At 41.8% G+C, this 19236-nt stretch overlaps 1 protein-coding gene across 1 annotated transcript in view; it reads right to left on the minus strand.

Annotated features, from left to right (window-relative positions):
* Positions 1–19236, minus strand: part of LOC110535564 (cadherin-12-like) — a 208705-nt gene that overhangs the window by 40479 nt on the left and 148990 nt on the right. Inside the window, exon 7 of the mRNA XM_021620630.2 lies at positions 6521–6774. Within this exon, the coding sequence (XP_021476305.2) occupies positions 6521–6774 (254 nt within the window). The remainder of the gene's footprint in view (positions 1–6520; positions 6775–19236) is intronic.

Raw genomic sequence — 19236 nt, forward strand, 5'->3', positions numbered from 1 at the left:
ATTGAAATTCCCAGTTACCTTAGTGCTCTCTTTAACCCTGTTTCGTTGAAGGCCTTGAAGTAGACCTGATTTAGTAAGGACCACTCAATGTTACTTTTTTGATGAATATTATACTACAACTCTGATTACAGGTTCAAATGCGTGAATGCTTATAAATCCATCCTTTGGGCATTACCCATATTTGTATGGTTGAATCTCAACCTGTCTCATCACTTTAGCTTTCTATTTATAAATGACCTCCCTTTTTGAATTGCTAGTTTTAAAATATCCTTTGTAATGGTTAGTATGAAAATGTACCATCCCTTCAAACTGATTTCTTATCATGTACCAACAAGTTAAATCACCAGTCTTGTATTTTATTTTAATATTTAAGTTTACAAGAAAAAATATCATCATGCCCTTGTCATGACGTGGCCCTTTCTGGGTGTTTACCATGCGTAATGATTGACTGCTATTGATATAAAAGATCTTCATATCTTTAAGAGTGGATTCGGAAGATAGCTGTTCTATATAAACTAATGCTTCCGTGGTGCCCCAAGTTATTAATGGTTTATTTGTAGCATGGTTTAATTCAATCATGTAATCTATCAAATGTTAGGTAATCAACTTGAAAATAGCATGACATCTCATTTAACCATAGTAGATGCACGACACTCTTGTCTCATTTTAAAACACATATGCAAATATTAGTCAATAAAAAACACATCAACAGCTGTGTAACATCAATATACTTAATTGTGAATACCTAACATACTGTACGTTTGTAGTCAGTCATTGGAATAACTGAGTGAACAAGAGAAGCAAAACAAAACTGAATTCCACTGCCATGAACAGATGGGATAGATTTACAGTGCTTCAGTCCACTTTCTAGGACCATGGACAGCTCAACTCATAGTTTTGTACCATGGGCTTATCTAGTCCCTTTCCAGGGCTATGGACAGCACTGCATACTTTTCAGAACCATGGACAGCTCTATCCTGTTCAGTGTCATGCGCAACTCCACTAATTTCCAGCCCCTTTGACACCACACTGGCGATGGACAGCGACATAGCACTGAATTTCACATATCTATGCAGTGTTCACATCTGCTTAACTTTCTCTGTTCAACCCATTGGCATTGAAGTGTGGCCTGAGCCTCAAACTAGAGTAGTTGGAAAGACAACTCCTCACCACACTTACTCTTCTACTCTTTCACATATAATGTGTAGTCTGTCACAAAGAGAACTAACTCAAAAGAGAATTCGAATTTGCCAATCATGACATTGGAACATATTTCCTTTCGATATTTCTCAGAAATATTGGCTGTGCAGAAGAAGATTGCACATAAACTGAACATAACATTCTGAAATAATGTGAACTGTGCAGTCAAGTATTTGTGTTGAAAACGGCACAAACTTACGTTCTCCTCCACAGCACAAACTAACGTTCGCCTCCATCGAGTCACTATCAGAAGGCCATAAAGGCCTTTTATGGACAGAGTATGATGGAGAAGCCTGAAAGTTTACAGCCAAGGCGAGGGCACTGGATGCTGCACCTCTTCCTTTCAGAATTCATGCATGTTCTTCCCTCAGCTAGAGAGGCAAAACTCTAAAAGCGCCATTCGCTATGCATGGAAGGTCATTGGTACTATTGTTTTGGAGGCGAGAAAGCAAAGTCTCTTCTCTGATGGCATGAAAATGAACAATGTCAACTATGGAGTTGCTGAATAATTAAACACACTCAAGTCAAAGTGAAAAATCTAAACAACAGAGAGCAAAGGCTTTTTGTTCTACAAATCTCTGCCTCATCCATTCTATTGTATTTTACAAGATTAAATATTCATATTAAAACAAATACTTTCTTGGATGCAACAGGCTATCTTTTACATCTGTGTATTGTTCAACCCTTGAGTAGTACATATTGTGAAATCATCATTGCAGAACTAAAAAGCAATCTTTCTAAACAAAAATAACTAATAGACTCCAAGACAAATCACCCCTCATAGTTTTTAAAACAATGCACACTGTTTCCATCTGTGCCAGAACACTCAATTGCCAATACTATGCACTGAGTATTATTTTAAATGCGGTTTGCAACGAGACCGAGAGAAAGTTTTGGGTTTCATTTTTGTTGAGTAGTTTAATCAAATTAGTATTGTTCAGCTGTAACAAAAGCCCAGGAGTCCAGGAGTTAAGATTATAGTAGTACAGCACTACCCAAGGTCCTATAGTTACTCATCCTATTTTTTAAACCATAATTAAACGTGTAACCTTACTTGACAGGACTGGGTAACACAGCAAAAGAGGTAGAGATGGTTGGGCTTTATGGTTGTTGAATCAGTTCAGTGTAGGCCTGGAACAAAGATTTTACAGTGCCACCAAGTGTCCTATACCAGGACTCTCCAACCCTCCTTCTGGAGAACTACCGTCCTGTAGGTTTTCACTTCAACCCTAATCTAGCGCACTTGATTTTAATAATTAGCTGGTTGATAAGCTAAATCAGGTTAGTTACTCCAGAAAAATGCTGGGTTGCAGGCTTTGGGTCAATTACTTAGGTTGTTTTCTGCTGGGTTATTGACGCTGGGTGCTGGATTACTGAGATATGACCCAGCAGGTCAGATCAGAAGACTGAAGGCGTAGTTTAGTAGAGGAGTGTTATTCAACAAGTTATTTTTCGCTATCCATGAGAGTAAATGTCATTCCTATTCATGTATTCTATTGTTTAAGTATTATAGATAAAGGTTTTTATATGTGTTACTGTTGTGTGACTGAAGCATACAGAAGTGTATAACTTCCCAAAAGCCTTTGTCAATCCCATTTTTGTGAAAAATTAAGGTGGTATGCCATATTATTAGTAATGGGAAACGGAAGCATTGACGTTTCCCAGACAATTGTGTCAAAAATAGGTTCACTGCTCAAGGCTTTGATCAACACACTGTACACTATTGGCACCTGCTGGCCAAATTACTAAAAATGTCACACGCTGTAGCACTGGCACAGACTAGCCTTTTTGTCTTCTACCGAAACAAATGCCAAACAAATCAGGTGGTTGTTCGACAAAATGAAGCTTCAGACATCATTGATCAAGTGCTTCTGATAAAGTGATACACTGCTTTGAAGTAAACTGCTTAGCAATTTCAACGCATGTCTCAGTACTCCAGTATCAAACGTAACATCACTACTTATTACAATATCTAATAAATCATCTAAATATTATAGAATGTGAGAAAAATATGTAATAATTGCATTTGCAGCATGGAAACGCCCCTTTTTTCAGGACCCTGTCTTTCAAAGATAATTTGTAAAAATCTAAATAACTTCCCAGATCTTCATTGGAAAGGGTTTAAGCACTGTTTCCCATGTTTGTTCAATGAACCATAAACAATGAATGAACATGCACCTGTGGAATGGTCGTTAAGACACTAACAGCTTACAGACGGTAGGCAATTAAGGTCACAGTTATGAAAACTTAGGACACTAAAGAGGCCTCAACTGACCCTGCTCATCTGCGTGAACATGCCTTAGGAATGCTGCAAGGAGGCATGAGGACTGCAGATGTGGCCATGGAAATAAATTGCAATGTCCGTACGCCTAAGACAGCGCTACAGGGAGACAGGACGGACATCTCATCGCCCTCGCTGTGGCAGACCACGTGTAACAACACCTGCACAGGATCAGTACATCTGAACATCACACCTGCGGGACAGGTACAGGATGGCAGCAACAACTGTCCAAGTTACACCAGGAATGCACAATCCCTCCATCAGTGCTCAGACTGTCCACAATAGGCTGAGAGAGGCTGGACTGAGGGCTTGTAGGCCTGTTGTAAGGCAGGTCCTCACCAGACATTACCGGTAACAACATCGCCTATGGGCACAAACCCACCGTCGCTGGACCAGACAGGACTGGCAAAAAGTGCTCTTCACTGACAAGTTGCGGTTTTGTCTCACCAGGGGTGATGGTTGGATTCGCGTTTATCATCGAAAGAATGAACGTTACACCAAGGCCTGTACTCTGGAGCGGGACCGATTTGGTGGTGGAGGGTCCATCATGATCTGGGGGCAGTGCGTCACAGCATTATCGGACTGAGCATGTTGTCATTGCAGGCAATCTCAACGCTGTGCGTTACAGGGAAGATATCCTCCTCCCTCATGTGGTACCCTTCCTGCAGCCTCGTCCTGACATCACCCTCCAGCATGACAATGCCACCAGTCATACTGCTCATTCTGTGCGTGATTTTATGCAAGACAGGAATGTCAGTATTCTGCCATGGCCAGTGAAGAGCCCGGATCTCAATCCCATTGAGCAAGTCTGTGACCTGTTGGATTGGAGGGTGAGGGCTAGGGCCATTTCCCCCAGAAATGTCCAGGTACTTGCAGGTGCCTTGGTGGAAGAGTGGGGTAACATCTCACAGCAAGACCTGGCAAATCTGGTGCAGTCCGTAAGGAGGAGATGAACTGTAGTACTTAATGCAGTTGGTGGCCACACCAGATACTGACTGTTTTTTTTTTTTTTTTACTCCCCTTTGTTCAGGGACACATTATTGCATTTCTGTTAGTCACATGTCTGTGGAACTTGTTCAGGTTATGTCTCAGTTTTGTTGTGTAAATATTTGTATTAACAGATTTTTAAGTCTGCTGAAAAGAAACGCAGTTGACAGTGAGAGGATGTTTATTTTTTTTGCTGAGTTTACATTTACTCTCATGGGTGAAAGCCATGCCCCTAATAAGCCACACCTCCTGAAAACAACCCAAGGATTACATAACAGAAGACCCATCTGCTAGGTCAACCCAGCATGAGAGTTTTAAATATGCAACTGATGGTGAAATTAACCCATGTTTTGGTAATCCCAACAACCCAACATGTTGGGTTATTCACGCAATCCAACTGGCTGGGGAGTCTAAATAAGCCAACATGTTAAGTCCACTACGTAAACAGCGCTGGGTTACCAAATAACCCAAATAGTTTTAGCCTATCATTTTTTTAGAGTGTGGTTTTAAAGTAAAAACTGAATCAGGTTAGTTACAACTGGGGTTGGAGTAAACGCCTATGGGGAGGGTAGCTCTCCAGGAACAGGCTTGAAGAGCCCAGACCTATACTATTTGCAATATTTCCTTAACCTTAATAAACATTTAGAAAGGTCATGACGAGTCAAAAATATGTTTTTCATGACAGTGGATGATATTTGAAGGAAAACATATTCAAATAAGCTGACCAGTAGGAAAAATAACTGTTGCTTCTACATTGATAACGTTTGATCATAAAGTTACTGGTCCCCTCCCTATGTCAAACACTTGGATTTATTATTAAGGGGACACGGCTCATTTTTAATGCACCAATAGTGTAAATAAGTACAGCCTTCTAACCAACATTGGATAAGGCATGTTTGCAGAGGGGCGTGGTTTATATAGTTAGATAGCTACTCTACTGATGCCAACATTTGACTGTATGGTATCAGCAAATATATTTACTACTTTACCCTTTTCATCTATGGCAAAGATAGTTAGTTATCTTTCCCGTTTCATCTGTTTCTGGTGTTAGCTAGTTAAGGGCTAGCTAGGTCTTCATCCAGCATGGAAGAAAAGGAGGGAAGGGTCGTTCAAAACTCTAACGCAGTCGTCAAGTCAACACATCTGTCACTGCTGCTCTGGGAGATGTATATATACTGAACAATATGAACTCAACATGTAAAGTGTTGGTCCCATGTTTCATAAACTGAAATAAAAGATCCAATAATTTTTTATATGCATAAAAAGCTTATTTCTCTAAAATATTGTGCACCAATTTGTCCACTTCCCTGTTAGTGAGCACTTCTACTTTGTCAAGATAATCCATTCACTTGACAGGTGTGGCAAATCAAGAAGCTGATTGAGCAGCATGATCATTATACAGGTGCACATTGTGCTGGAACAATAATAGGCCACTGTCTCAAGTTTTGAGGGAGCATGCAATTGGTGTGCTAACTGCCGGAATGTCCACCAAAGCTAATGACAGAGAATGTAATGTTCAATTCTCTACTATAAACCACCCTCAATGTAGTTTTCGAAAATTTGGCAGTAGGTCCAACCTCACATCCGCAGACCACGTCTAACCACGCCAGCCCAGGACCTCCACTTCCGGCTTATTTTCCACCATAATTTGCAATTAAATTCATTAAAAATCCTACAATGTGATTTTCTGGATTTTTTCCCTCATTTTGTCTGTCATAGTTGAAGTGTACCTATGATGAAAATTACAGGCCTCTCTCATCTTTTTAAGTGGGAGAACTTGCACAATTGGTGGCTGACTAAATACTTTTTTCCCCCACTGTATTTCAATGTTGTTTGAGTAGCTTTGTGTATCAATACATTGAGATGATATTACTGCAACACTGCTCACAGCATCCAAGTTGCTTGACATAGGTGTTTCAAAGAGCTATCAGTCAAGGTGAGCTCATGAATATAATCTCCCCGCTCACTCAGCCTGTCTTTTCAAACTTCCTGTTAGTTAGTCATGAGAGAAAAAGTACTTTCAGAATGAGTTTTCAGGACCTTTAACTTTACCTGACAGGGCTGTTGCTAGCATCAAGATCCTGTCCGGTGACAGCTCCGATGATGTCGCCTACAGGTGAGTCCTCGTATACCTCCATTTCGTAAGAGGGCTTAGTGAACACTGGAGGCTCATCTACATCCAGGACGTTAATCTTCACTGTGGCTGTGTCCTTGAAGGCCCCGAAGCTGTGGAACCGCGGGTCCAGGTGGGCGTTTTCTGCATCTACCTTGAAGGTGTAGGCCTTCTTCGTTTCGTAGTCCAGCGGCTGAAAGACAGATAGAAACAAAGACAGGGATTAGATGTGTTGATGTATTGACTTCAACAAGGTGAAATTGCAATAATGCATATTTAGTTTACACCCACTCAATGTGTTCCATATCCTCAATACCAGCATTGCATACACCTACACGGTCCAGAAGCATTAACTGCTCTATAAAAGCTCTCAACAAATGTCAGTTTACAGGTTCAAGTGTTCTCGCTCCAATGTCTCTGACATCTCTGCACCGGGTCAGTTAGCTAGAGCTTAGGGTTGCCTCCGTAACCATCGGAAACCACACCATGTCTGCAGCCGCGATGTAAACATCCACTAGTGGTGACAACCATGTCCTCACAGTTGCCTGTCTCCTGGCCTCTCATGTGTGGCTGGCTGCCACTCACGTACGTCCACACATACACACATACATGCACACACGCATACATATTATACGTACACACACACTGACCTCTCATGTGTGGCCTCAGCGGCACTAACAGACAGAGCATGGTAGGCACACCCGACTAGTCCTGTGTCACACAAAATAAGTCCCCTTATGGTGTTAACAAGTGAAAATATCTGGTAAAAGCTGAGGTAAAATGTATTTTTGAAGAGGCCGCAAGCGAGAGGGAAAAGTTGTGAATTTAACATGAGGAAAAAACATGGTGATAGTCTTGATGGCATTTGTATGCTAACATGTACAGTGCAGTGAAAAGTATTTGCCCCATTTCTGATTCTCTACTTTTGCATATTTTTGATACTGGATGTTATCAGATCTTCAACCAAAACCTAATATTTGATAAAGGGAACCTGAGTTTACAAATCCCCCCCAAAAAGTATACTTATTTTATTTATTTAATTAACAAAGTTAAGCAACACCCAATTCCCCTGTTTGAAAAAGTAATTGCTCCCTTACACTCAATAACTGGTTGTGCCATTTTTAGCTGCAATGACTGCAACCAAATGCTTCCTGTAGTTGTTGATCAGTCTCACATCGCTGTGGAGGAATTTTGGCACACTCTTACATGCAGAACTGCTTTAACTCAGCAAAATTTGTAGGTTTTCAAGCATGAACTGCTCGTTTGAAGTCCTGCCACATCAATTGGGATTAGGTCTGGACTTTGACTAGGCCATTCCAATCTTAAAATGTGTTGCTTTTAAACTATTTTCATGTAGACTTGATTGTGTGTTTTGGATCATTGTCTTGCTACATGACCCAACTGCGCTCCAGCTTCAGCTCACAGACGGATGGCCTGACATTCTCCTGTAGAATTCTCTGATACAGAGCAGAATTCATGGTCCATTCTATTAAGGTAAAGTCCTGAGGCAGTAAAGCATCCCCAAACCATCACACTACTACCACCATGCTTGAGAGGAGAGGTGCGCAGACCTCTTTAGACATACTTTCACTGGAGACCTGGAGAGATATCCATATCCACAAACACACGCAGTACCCACTCGTGCGTGCACGCATCTACAAAGGCACACACACAGGCAAGAACAAGCACACACGCATGCATGCACGTGCACACACACAAAGCATCACCACAAAGCACCTCCTCCATATCCAGTGAGGAAAACCATGCTACAAGTCAATATACAAATTCAAGGTAAATGGGTTCCTATACTCAAATATTTTAAAATATGTCGAAAGAGAACATAAATGAATTGCAGTAGCTTTCCCCAAGCCTATAACATACCAGCTGGCACTGGTTTTATTGCTTGCACATTCCTTAGTCCTGTAACATTTTTATCAAGTCCCGTCCACAAAGTTATTTTCCAAGGTCAGCACTTTGGCTTGTAAACACTGTCATACAATATAGGGTGCCAAGCAGTGGATTAAAACGTTGTAACAGCAGAGACAAAATGAGAATGAGGTCAGAGTTGGAAAACGCACTCCTGGCCAGCCACAGTTTTCAGCAAGACATGGTCAGAAATAGGGTTACAAAAATCTTGTAACATTCCCAAAATGTCCAGATTTTCCAGGAATCCTGGTTGGAGGATTCTGGATCCATGCTTATTCCCTCCTGATTCTGTGAATCTTCCTACTGGGATTCATAGAAACCCAGTACATTTTGGGAAAGTTACTGTAATTTTGCAACCCTATAGGTAGTAAGAAAATGCAGCCATTTTGAACACCCTGTTCACAATATACAAACTCATACACTATGATGATTACATGTCAAATAAATCCCATAGACTACCCATGGGTTGCGAGGGTTGGGAAGAATGTCAAGAGCTTCATCTCTCTTTTAATGTGTCTGACTTCAGTGATAGCCCTGTTATTAGATTGGCGATGTATGTATCTGCTAATGGCTTCTGCTAAAAAGCTGTGAAAAGGGAACAAAATGGGGTGAAGAGGGGTAATGAGAGGAACTAACTAATGTGTCAATGCTTGAGCTGTAATCAAATCACATCTCCAAGTCTGTGTCCCACATGGCACCCTAATCCCAGCTCTGTTCAAAATGAATGCACTATGTAGGGAATAAGGTGTCATTTTGGACGTACTGGGGAAAGAGAGAATTATGCTCTTACCTTCCTATCTAGAACATGCCCCACTTATCCATGTCCATGGTCTGGTGTCTTATGGGTAAATACATTTCCAGCGTTCCACATTCCTGAAGTGTTTAATTATGACAGGAATGTGTGTTATTGCATGCTCACTGACAGAGAGCGGTAAAGCTGCATTACAAATGCCACTCTTTTCCCTATATAGCACTACTTTTAACCAGGTCTTAGTCAAAAGTAATGCACGATATAGGGAATAGGGTACCCTTGGAGACGCAACCACATGGTCTCCCTTCTCAACAGAGGGGAATGTGTAAAGAGGACAGACATGCAGACTTCCTCTCATGTCAGTGTTGCTGCTCTTCAACATCACAACAGAGCATGCTTTAAATTCTAGACGGGCTGGTTTAGCCCTTTGATATGTTAATGTGCACCTTCGTTGCACTGGCGGTGATACTGAATGAAGGAAACCCAAGGTTTTTCAATTGAACACTATTTATGATCCAAGGGACTTTGTTAATTTTGAATTAATCAAGGCACTGTCGTCATAATCTCTTAGGTAAAGATGTTAAGATTTCAGCAAAACTTGAAAATATGTTGTTAGTCTCTGATTTAAAAAATTATGAATTCAAAACACAATACAAGTGACAATATTTGTTATAATAGCCCTTTAAAAAACACCAGTACATACAGTATATTGTAAACTGTCAAGTGCGTTATGTTTTATCTGTATTTCTGGCTTTGACTTGGGGGCTGCTTTTGGCTTCTCCCTCTGATCTACCTCCCTGAGCGCATGAACATTTTTTATGCAGGCATTTCTCAGCCTAGCTACTCCCTGGTGCTTTATTTTGGAAGTGGAAGCAGGATGATACATTTTTAATAGGTTCTCCATTTGTTTGTGTTGAGTTCAATATTACAATAACAGATCTTTCAACAACCTCTGTCCCCCTGTTACCTCTTTCCCCATTTATCCCTCCCTCCCTCCCTCCTTAACCTCCTCACCTCACCTCCCCCTACCCTACCTCCCTCCCTACTTCCCTCCCTCCCTAACCTCCTTACTTCCCTTCCTCCCCCTCCCAGCCCTCTAACCAGGGTGTCCAATCTCATGCTAACACCCTGAGATAAATATAAACCTGTTTTTCTACAGAATAATTGTTGCATTATGACACTTCATCACAACAGCTAATTATCAACACAACTGTGTTGATAACACAACTGCCAGACAAACAAACAAGCCTGAAGATGAATGCAGGTGTCAAATTGAGCAATTCTTCCTGTTAAATCTTTCATAAGTGGCTGAGTCATAAATCCCATTTAGTATTATGTATGTAGTACAATGTCATTCATGAAGCATTAACTTCCATTGACTTCAGCCTCGATGAGAGAAAATCACAGCCAAACAGGGCTGTCAACACAACATCACAACACCATTTTTAATTCCACTCGTGTGTTTTACAGTGATTTTCATAATCAACAACAACAATAATTACAGGAAAGGCAAAGGAACAGGGTCTCTTGCTGATCCCAGATCAGTTGAGCCATTGCAGTATGTATAATAAATGGGTCAGTGGATGAGGGCCGGTCCTATAGCCGTTTGGAGCTAGGGTGGTGTTTTTCACAGGGTCAACTCAGCCATTGACTGACTGACAGCTTGACAAATTTCACCCCATCATGGGGGTGTCAGACTAGCATTAGCCCTCCGTCTCCTCCCATGACATCACCGGTCAATTGAGCATGGGTAAGGGGATCATTTACGTCCCGGGAGAGTGCCTTGATGTTCCATTGAATTTGGTGGCCTCACACTGCTGAGATAAAGAGGCTGGTCACTTTATTGTCCTACCGTCAGTCACACTGGTCATTGTCCTTGGCTCTCTCACTGCTCTTCCCTCCATACAGTCTTCTCACAGTGATGTGGTGTCAGTATGAGACTGCGTCCCTATTCCCTTAAGTGTACACTACTATTGACCATGACACATAGGGATCTCGCCAAAGTAGTGGGTTGTATCTGGAATAGTGTGAAATTTGGGACGCAGACACAGTGATGTGGTGTTGGTCTGAAAGACCTGCCAGCCAGCTAGCAGCCTAGCAGAAGTCCTGCCTAGCTGTCCACACTGCAGCGAGCTGAGCCTACAGCGGAGTGGAATCAGTGCCTGTGAGAGACTCCTCACATTAGCTAGGACAGGGTTTGGCTGCGAGATGAGCTCTGACACACAACTCTAATCTATTACACCCCCACATTCACACCTCCAGACCACCAAAGAAAAAACCACCACTCCATCCTGAGTGCATTGCCCCTTGTCTTCTTAATTTCCCTTTCTCTCGCTCTCTCTTTCCTTAACCTCATGCACACACTCATGCGCGCACGCACGCACACACACCCACACACACGCACACACACGCACGCACACTTTTAAGGTTTGATGGTTCTATGTCTATGTTGGGCCACCTGTATCTCCTGCTGATCTGTGGCATCTTCTTTTCCTTCCTCCTCCACATCCTCCTCCATGGGTGCCTTGCACACCAAGGCCCAAAATAACTCCCCTCACCTCCTAGTGTAACATCCAGTTCAAACCACTTCTTTTAGTTCTAAGACTCTTCTCTCTGTTTCAGCATGGTATGTCAGCAAAGGTCTCTCTATATGCTATATATCCATCAGCTCACTTTTTTCTAACAGTGATACACAGTATAGGAAGACTGAGCATTCAAATGAACAGAAACACATGTATGTTTTATTTTCATCACTTAGTTTAGTTGGTTTTGTACTTTCAAGGACTTTGATCTTAAATAAATGTTGAAAAGCTTACTGGAAGCCATTGATTCTGAAGTTCCCAATGGGTGGCAATGTGACAAGCAGAAAATCCAGGCTCAAACTTTTCACTTCTTCTCCACTGAAGATGGTGCTGCCGTCTTAGCACTTACCACTTAGCTCTGACCATTACCTTTTTAGAGCCCAGTAGTAACTCATCAGGACCCAAGAAGTGCCAACGGTTTAGAGGCTTTCAGATAATTTAATGTTCAAAAATTCCAGTAATTACATTTCTGATAGAGAAATGAGACTGTCTGGCTTTTGCTAAATGAAGTGCTTAATTGATGACGACTGACTGGGATATAAAAGGTCCACTAGACTAGCTTAATACTGACAATGGTTCTGACTTTGAAAAGAAAAATTGGAGGCAAGTTAAAGGAATCATTTCAGTTCATTCTTCAAATTATTAAATCAATATTGCTGTTTTGCTGTTCATTGTGCTTCGTGCTTTGTGTTTGAAAATTGCAGTGCTTTGTTATTTTATTGTGTAGCTAAATGCATCTCTCACGGTGCGGTAGGGTTAATGTGATATTGTACACATTAAAAACAAAAGGTTCTATATAGTGCCAAATAAGGGTTCTTTGGGAAGAATGAATGATGGTTCTTCGGATCCCTTTTTGGTGTTTCACAAAACACTGTCACTGGCCATAATCATTGTCAATATTGCATAATACAAATAATGTGTTAAAACTGGAAAGACATTCTCACTCACTCATCCACAAAAAGAGCTGTGCAAAAACCTCGCCCCAAAATTCTAATGAGCTGTTGCCATACATTTTTATTATTACTAAAGGAGGAAGTAACCCTTTTCTGATCGACAAAGAACCATTTAATGGCTAAAAGGGTTATTTGGGTTAGTATGTTTTTTACAAAGAAGCACCCTTCCCAAAGAACCCTTGACGATCCCTATTTTTTTTGCGTACTTTTTGAATGTGTGATACTAGTAGTCATGAGGAAAGTAGAACCTCACATTTTTTGCTGCACTAGTTTGGTACTCGTCATATCCTACTGTTCTGGTTGGCTTGCGGGATAAAGAGTGTTTCTAAATGAGAGACAGCATGAGTCCTGTATAGTATTTAATTGGATCCCCTGGACAGGAGCCAACATGGTTTATGCCACACATGTTTCCGCTAAACAATACCATTCCTCCAGGCTTAGTACATTTCAATTACACATATCGGCAGTCCAGCAATTTTCCCTCACATACGCTTAAAGGAAGACTAGAGGAAGCGAATGAACACGCGAGCAGACAAATGCACCACAAACACACTAATCTGACTACAAGCCTCTTACCAGCACAACCCAAGGATGTACTGTATCATGCATGGGCCATTTTTTCTTTCTCCCTCTGTCATTCATTCTTTGGGCAAGTGTGTAGGTTTGTTTATGTGTGTGTGTGTGTTTCCCTGCATGTAAGTGTGCCTCTGCTTGTGCATATTCAGGCAAGTGTGAGTGTGTGTCTCCAAGAATATGGTGTGCATACATCTCTTACTGGGACTGGGGATTCCTCTACTGTGGCGTCTGTCTATTGTCTCTGGTAATCTTTTTTTTTTGCAGAAGGGATGTCTAACACTGCATGCGTATGTCCTTATCCCTCCACGCCTCACCCTGCATGTTACTGTATGGGTAGACTGGGAAGCCGATGATTATCCCCTGAACCCGTTACCCTGCCTGATCCTCTTATCATACAACAAACCTCACTGAGCCCCTGATTTGGGGTCTGCCAAACTGTGTGCAGAGCTGCTGCTCCTGGGTTTCTCTGCCCTCTACCCACTGCTGTGGGGGCAATGAGAGAGGAAAGAAAGCGAGTGAGGGATAGAGACAAAGAGAGAGGTAGTAGAGAGAGGGGGAGAGATTCAAACAAGGGCCTATTTGCACACACCTCTCTAGGGACGGACAGCGATCCATTCTAAGACTGTGTGTAGGCAGGTCAGCATTCTGAAGTAACACCGTCAAGAACTCATAAAGACTCCATCTCCCTCTTACACCCCTTTCACACCATTCTACTCATACCCCACTGTGTCCCAGAGATGGGTCAAGGAACGTTTAGAAAATTACACTGTGGGGGGATCCAGTGTGAGTGGCTCAAAGATGTCTCCCATGGATGGTAGCTTTGTGCAGTCGCCTCCCTGCGAGGGGAATACATCACACTGTTCCACTGTTGTGATGGCACCGTATCAACACAGGAGGTAAAACAATAGAGGAGAGATACGATGGAAAGGAATCCCTGGCCCATCAATCTGTGGTTTTTACGACGTAAACAAAGAAATGTCCTCATTTACAACATAATCTGGGCCTGTCTTGTTTATAATTCCCTTATTCACAATTGGAGCAAGTCAGTTCAGTTTCAATGATCTACTGCAGTGGTCACCAACCTTTTCTGAGTCAAGATCACATTCTGAGTCAAAATGCAAGCCAGGATCTACCGCTCGGATTTTTTTTAGACACGACTTAAAAGACGTAAGCCTATTCAACATTAACTAATTAGAAACAGTTCTGTAGCAATGAAGTTTGTGCCGTATGCTATAGGCCCAATACAATATCAATGATATTGGCTATGCTTGAATTTCCCTGCCAATGTAGTTCTTCTCAGACCATTTTGAAATGATATTTAAAAAATGTAGGTATATGAACACACTGGTAAAATATCATTTTGCTTTATTACTTGTGAGGCACAGCTGAGTGAGCATAATAATTAGCTTATTTTTTTTTACTGGACTGATGGCCTGCATCTGATGGTCAGTTAGAGGGGAGGGAGGGAGCAGTGGTGATCACCAGTTGGGGATATCTATATATCTACGATCCACTCATAGGCAAAACATATGCATACATACATTAAAAATACACACGCGCACACGCGCGCACACACACAAACACACACACACACACAAGCAGCCATGCGCGCACAGACACAAACTATGCAGAATATGCACTCTGCATACACATTTCCCTGCATATTGTTTAGGATAAAGGGAGTACACCAACCAGTGGTGGAGGCAATAAAAACCCAATTTAATCCAGAGGAAAAACTGAAGGATTTGTGATTCCCCAAAGTGTCAAATTCAGTCACATTTGCATACATCACTTGAAAGGCAAGGATAAAAAAACAGGAAGCAATGAATGACACCATGTTGCCATGTCTGCATGGGTTTAGGTACTCTTTTTCTTTTGAACTTTATTAAAACAAATCTGGATTTTCCCAACTAAGAAGTTTTGAAGAAAGCTTTTTTTTAGGTATGCAGTATATTCCTTAAAACTATTTGTCACAAACGTTGATTTTGCACATTTGTACATGAAGCAACCACTATTGTAATTCAAGGGAAATACCTCTGAAAAACTACAACAAGAGAGCTGCTGCAAATGTAGTTTTGTCTGAACTGCACAATTTAATTCATAAAAGCACTTGGTTGGGTGGCATTTACGAGTTTTGTTATATTTAAGTCTGGCACAAAGGTATGAAATGAGATTTGTGTAATTCTTCTCTCTTTCGCTGATTTATGCATCATAAACAGTACGGGTAAAATATTTGGACACACCTACTCATTCAAGGGTTTTCCTTTTTTTTTCAATTTTCAACATTGCAGAATAATAGTGAAGACATCAAAACTATGAAATAACACATATGGAATCACGTAGTAACCAAAAAAGTGTTATTAAACAAATCAAAATATTTTATATTTGAGGTTCTTCACAGTTGCCACCCTTTGCCTTGATGACAGCTTTGCACACTCTTGGCATTCTCTCAACCAGCTTCAGAAGGTAGTCAACATGGAATTAATTTCAATTCACAGGTGTGCCTTGTTAAAAGTTAACTTGTGGAATTTATTTCCTTCTTAATGCATTTGAGCCAGTCATTTGTGTTGTGACAAGGTAGGGTTGGTAAACAGAATATAGCCCTATTTGGTAAAAGACCAAGTCCATATTATGGCAAGAACAGCTCAAAAAAGCAAAGAGAAACGACAGCCCATCATTACTTTTAAACATGAAGGTCAGTAAATTGGGAACATTTCAAGAACTTTGAAAGTTTCTTCAACTTCTTCTTCAAGCTCTATGATGAAACTGGCTCTCATGAGGACCGCCCCAGGAAAGGAAGAGCCAGAGTTACCTCTGCTGCAGAGGATAAGTTCATTAGAGTTACCAGCCTCAGAAATTGCTGCCCAAATAAATGCTTCACAGAGGTCAAGTAACAGACACATCTCAACATCAACTGTTCAGAGGAGACTACATGAATCAGGCTTTCATGGTCGAATTGTTGCAAAGAAACAACTACTAAATTACACCAGTAATAAGAAGAGACTTGCTTGGGCCAAGAAACACGAGCAAGGGACATTATACCGGTGGAAATCTGTCCTTTGGTTTGATGATTCCAAATGTGGGATTTTTGGTTCCAACCGTCGTGTCTTTGTGAGACGCAGAGTAGGTGACCGGATGAGAACCGCATGAGTGGATCCCACCGTGCAGCATGGAAGAGGAGATGTGATGGTGTTTTGCTGGTGATTAATTTAGAATTCAAGGCAACCAGCATGGCTACCACAGCATTCTGCAGCGATATGCCATCCCATCTGGTTTGCGCTTAGTGGGACTATCATTTGTATTTCTACAGGACAATGATCCAACAAACCTCTAGGCTGTGTAAGAGGTATTTGACCAAGAAGGAGGTTGATGGAGGGCTGCATCAGATTTTCCACCATAATTTGCAAATAAATTCATTAAAAATCCTACAATGTGATTTTCTGGATTTTTGTCCTCATTTTGTCTGTCATAGTTGAAGGTACACTATGATGAAAATTACAGGCCTCTCTCATATTTTTAAGCGAACTTGCACAATTGGTGGCTGACTAAATACTTTTTTGACCCACTGTATGTGGCAGGGTCTACAGACAATCACGGACTACAAAAGAAAAACAAGCCACGTCACGAACACTGACGTCTTGCTTCCTGACAAACTAAACACCTTCTTTGCCCGCTTTGAGGATAATACAGTGCCACCGACGCGGCCCGCTATCAAGGACTGTGGACTATCGCCCCGTAGCACTCACTTCTTTCATCCTGAAGTACTTTGAGAGACTAGTCAAAGACCAAATCACCTCCACCTTACCTGACACCCTAGACCCACTTCAGTTTTCTTCAATTTGCTTTCCACCCCAATAGGTCCACAGAAGATGGAACCGCCATCACACTGCACAATCCCATCTGGACAAGAGGAATACCTATGTAAGAATGCTGTTCATTGACTATAGCTCAGCATTTAACACCATAGTACTCTCCAAACTCGTCATTAAGCCCTGGGTCTGAACCCCGCCCTGTGCAACTGGGTCCTGGATTTTCTAATAGGTCGCCCCCAGGTGGTGAGGGTAGGAAACAACATCTCCATCCGGCTGATCCTCAACACTGGGGCCCCACAAGGGTGTATTCTCAGCCCACTCCTGTACTCCCTGTTCACCCATGACTGCGTGGTCATGCACGCCTCCAACTCAGTCATCAAGTTTGCAGACGACACTACAGTGGTAGGCTTGATTTCCAACAACGACTAGATGGCCTACAGGGAGGAGGTGAGGGCCCTCGGAGTGTGGTGTCAGGAATATAACCTCTCACTCAATGTCAACAAAACAAAGGAGAGGATTGTGGACTTCAGGAAACAGCAGAGGGAGCATCCCCCCAGCCACGGGACAGTAGTGGAGAAGGGGGAACGTTTTAAGTTCCTCGGCGTACACATCACGGACAAACTGAAATGGACCACCCACACAGACAGTGTGGTGAAGAGGTGCAACAGCGCCTCTTCAACTTCAGGAGGCTGAAGAAATTTGGCTTGTCATCTAAAACACTCACAAACCTACAGATGCACTATTGAGAGCATTCTGTCGGGCTGTATCACTGCCTGGTATGGCAACTGCTCCGCCCACAACCGCAAGGCTCTCTAGAGGGTAGTGGGGTCTGCACAACGCATCACCGGGGGCAAACTACCTGGCCTCCAGGACACCTACACCATCCGATGTCACAGGAAGGCCAAAAAGATCATCAAGGACAACAACCACCCGAGTCACTGCCTTTTCACACAGCTATCATCCAGAAGGTGAGGTCAGTACAGGTGCATCAGAGCTGGGACTGAGAGACTGAAAAACAGCTTCTATCTCAAGGCCATCAGACTGTTAAACAGTCATCACTAACATAGCTGGACTGCTGCCTACATACAGACTCAAATCTCTGGCCACTTTAATACATTTAATAAATGGATTTAATAACGGCACTTTAAAAATGTCTACATATCCTACATTACTCATTTCATATGTACTGTATATACTGTATTCTACATCATCTACTGCATCTTGCCTTTACCGCCATCGCTTTTCCATATATTTATATGTACATATTCTTATTCATCCCTTTACATTTGTGTGTATAATGTTATCATTGTGAATGTGTTAGATTACTTGTTAGATATTAATGCACAAGCATTTAGCTACACTCGCATTAACATCTGCTAACCATGTGTATGTGAGCAATACAATTTGATTTGATTTGATTTGAAACCACTCGATCCGTCTATGGGAAGTGGTTCGATGTAAGTCTCTGGTTGTCCACCAGAAGTCACAATGTCCTTCTTTGTTGTAGTCTTCTTCTGTCTGGGAGTGTTCGTTAGAATATATACTTCAAGCATACCACGCGGTGGTGAGAGGACCTATTCTTCCCTATCGTCTTTGGTCAAATGTCCGAGACTACTTTACATGCACAGCTGCAAACCGTGAATGTTTGGTTTAGTCTTTTTAACCATTTCAATGTGTGGGCCATGGCCTCACGGTCTCTGGTCTCAATGGTTGATTATTCAGGGTACAGCTAGGACCACTTTACACGCCGGCAGCAACCTGGCATGTTTTGGTCTAATGTCAATTTCGTTAGCAAGTCCTTTTAAGCACTCTAGTCTTTGAGGGCATTCTGTCATGTTGACACAAACTCTGAGCTCACTTGGGCATGGCTACTGACTGGGCACACATTTGCATGAAACAGAATTCTCATTTATTAGGCTAAAATCACATTTTGATCTTTTCAAAAATAGTTTCATATATACCGTGTGAAAGCTCTTAAAGTTACAATGTTTCCATTATAGCATCTTTCTGATAATTTTAATGATATTCATTTTCCATATTCCATCTCTCATCATT

Source organism: Oncorhynchus mykiss, chromosome 11, assembly GCF_013265735.2.
Source record: "Oncorhynchus mykiss isolate Arlee chromosome 11, USDA_OmykA_1.1, whole genome shotgun sequence".
NCBI lineage: Eukaryota > Metazoa > Chordata > Actinopteri > Salmoniformes > Salmonidae > Oncorhynchus > Oncorhynchus mykiss.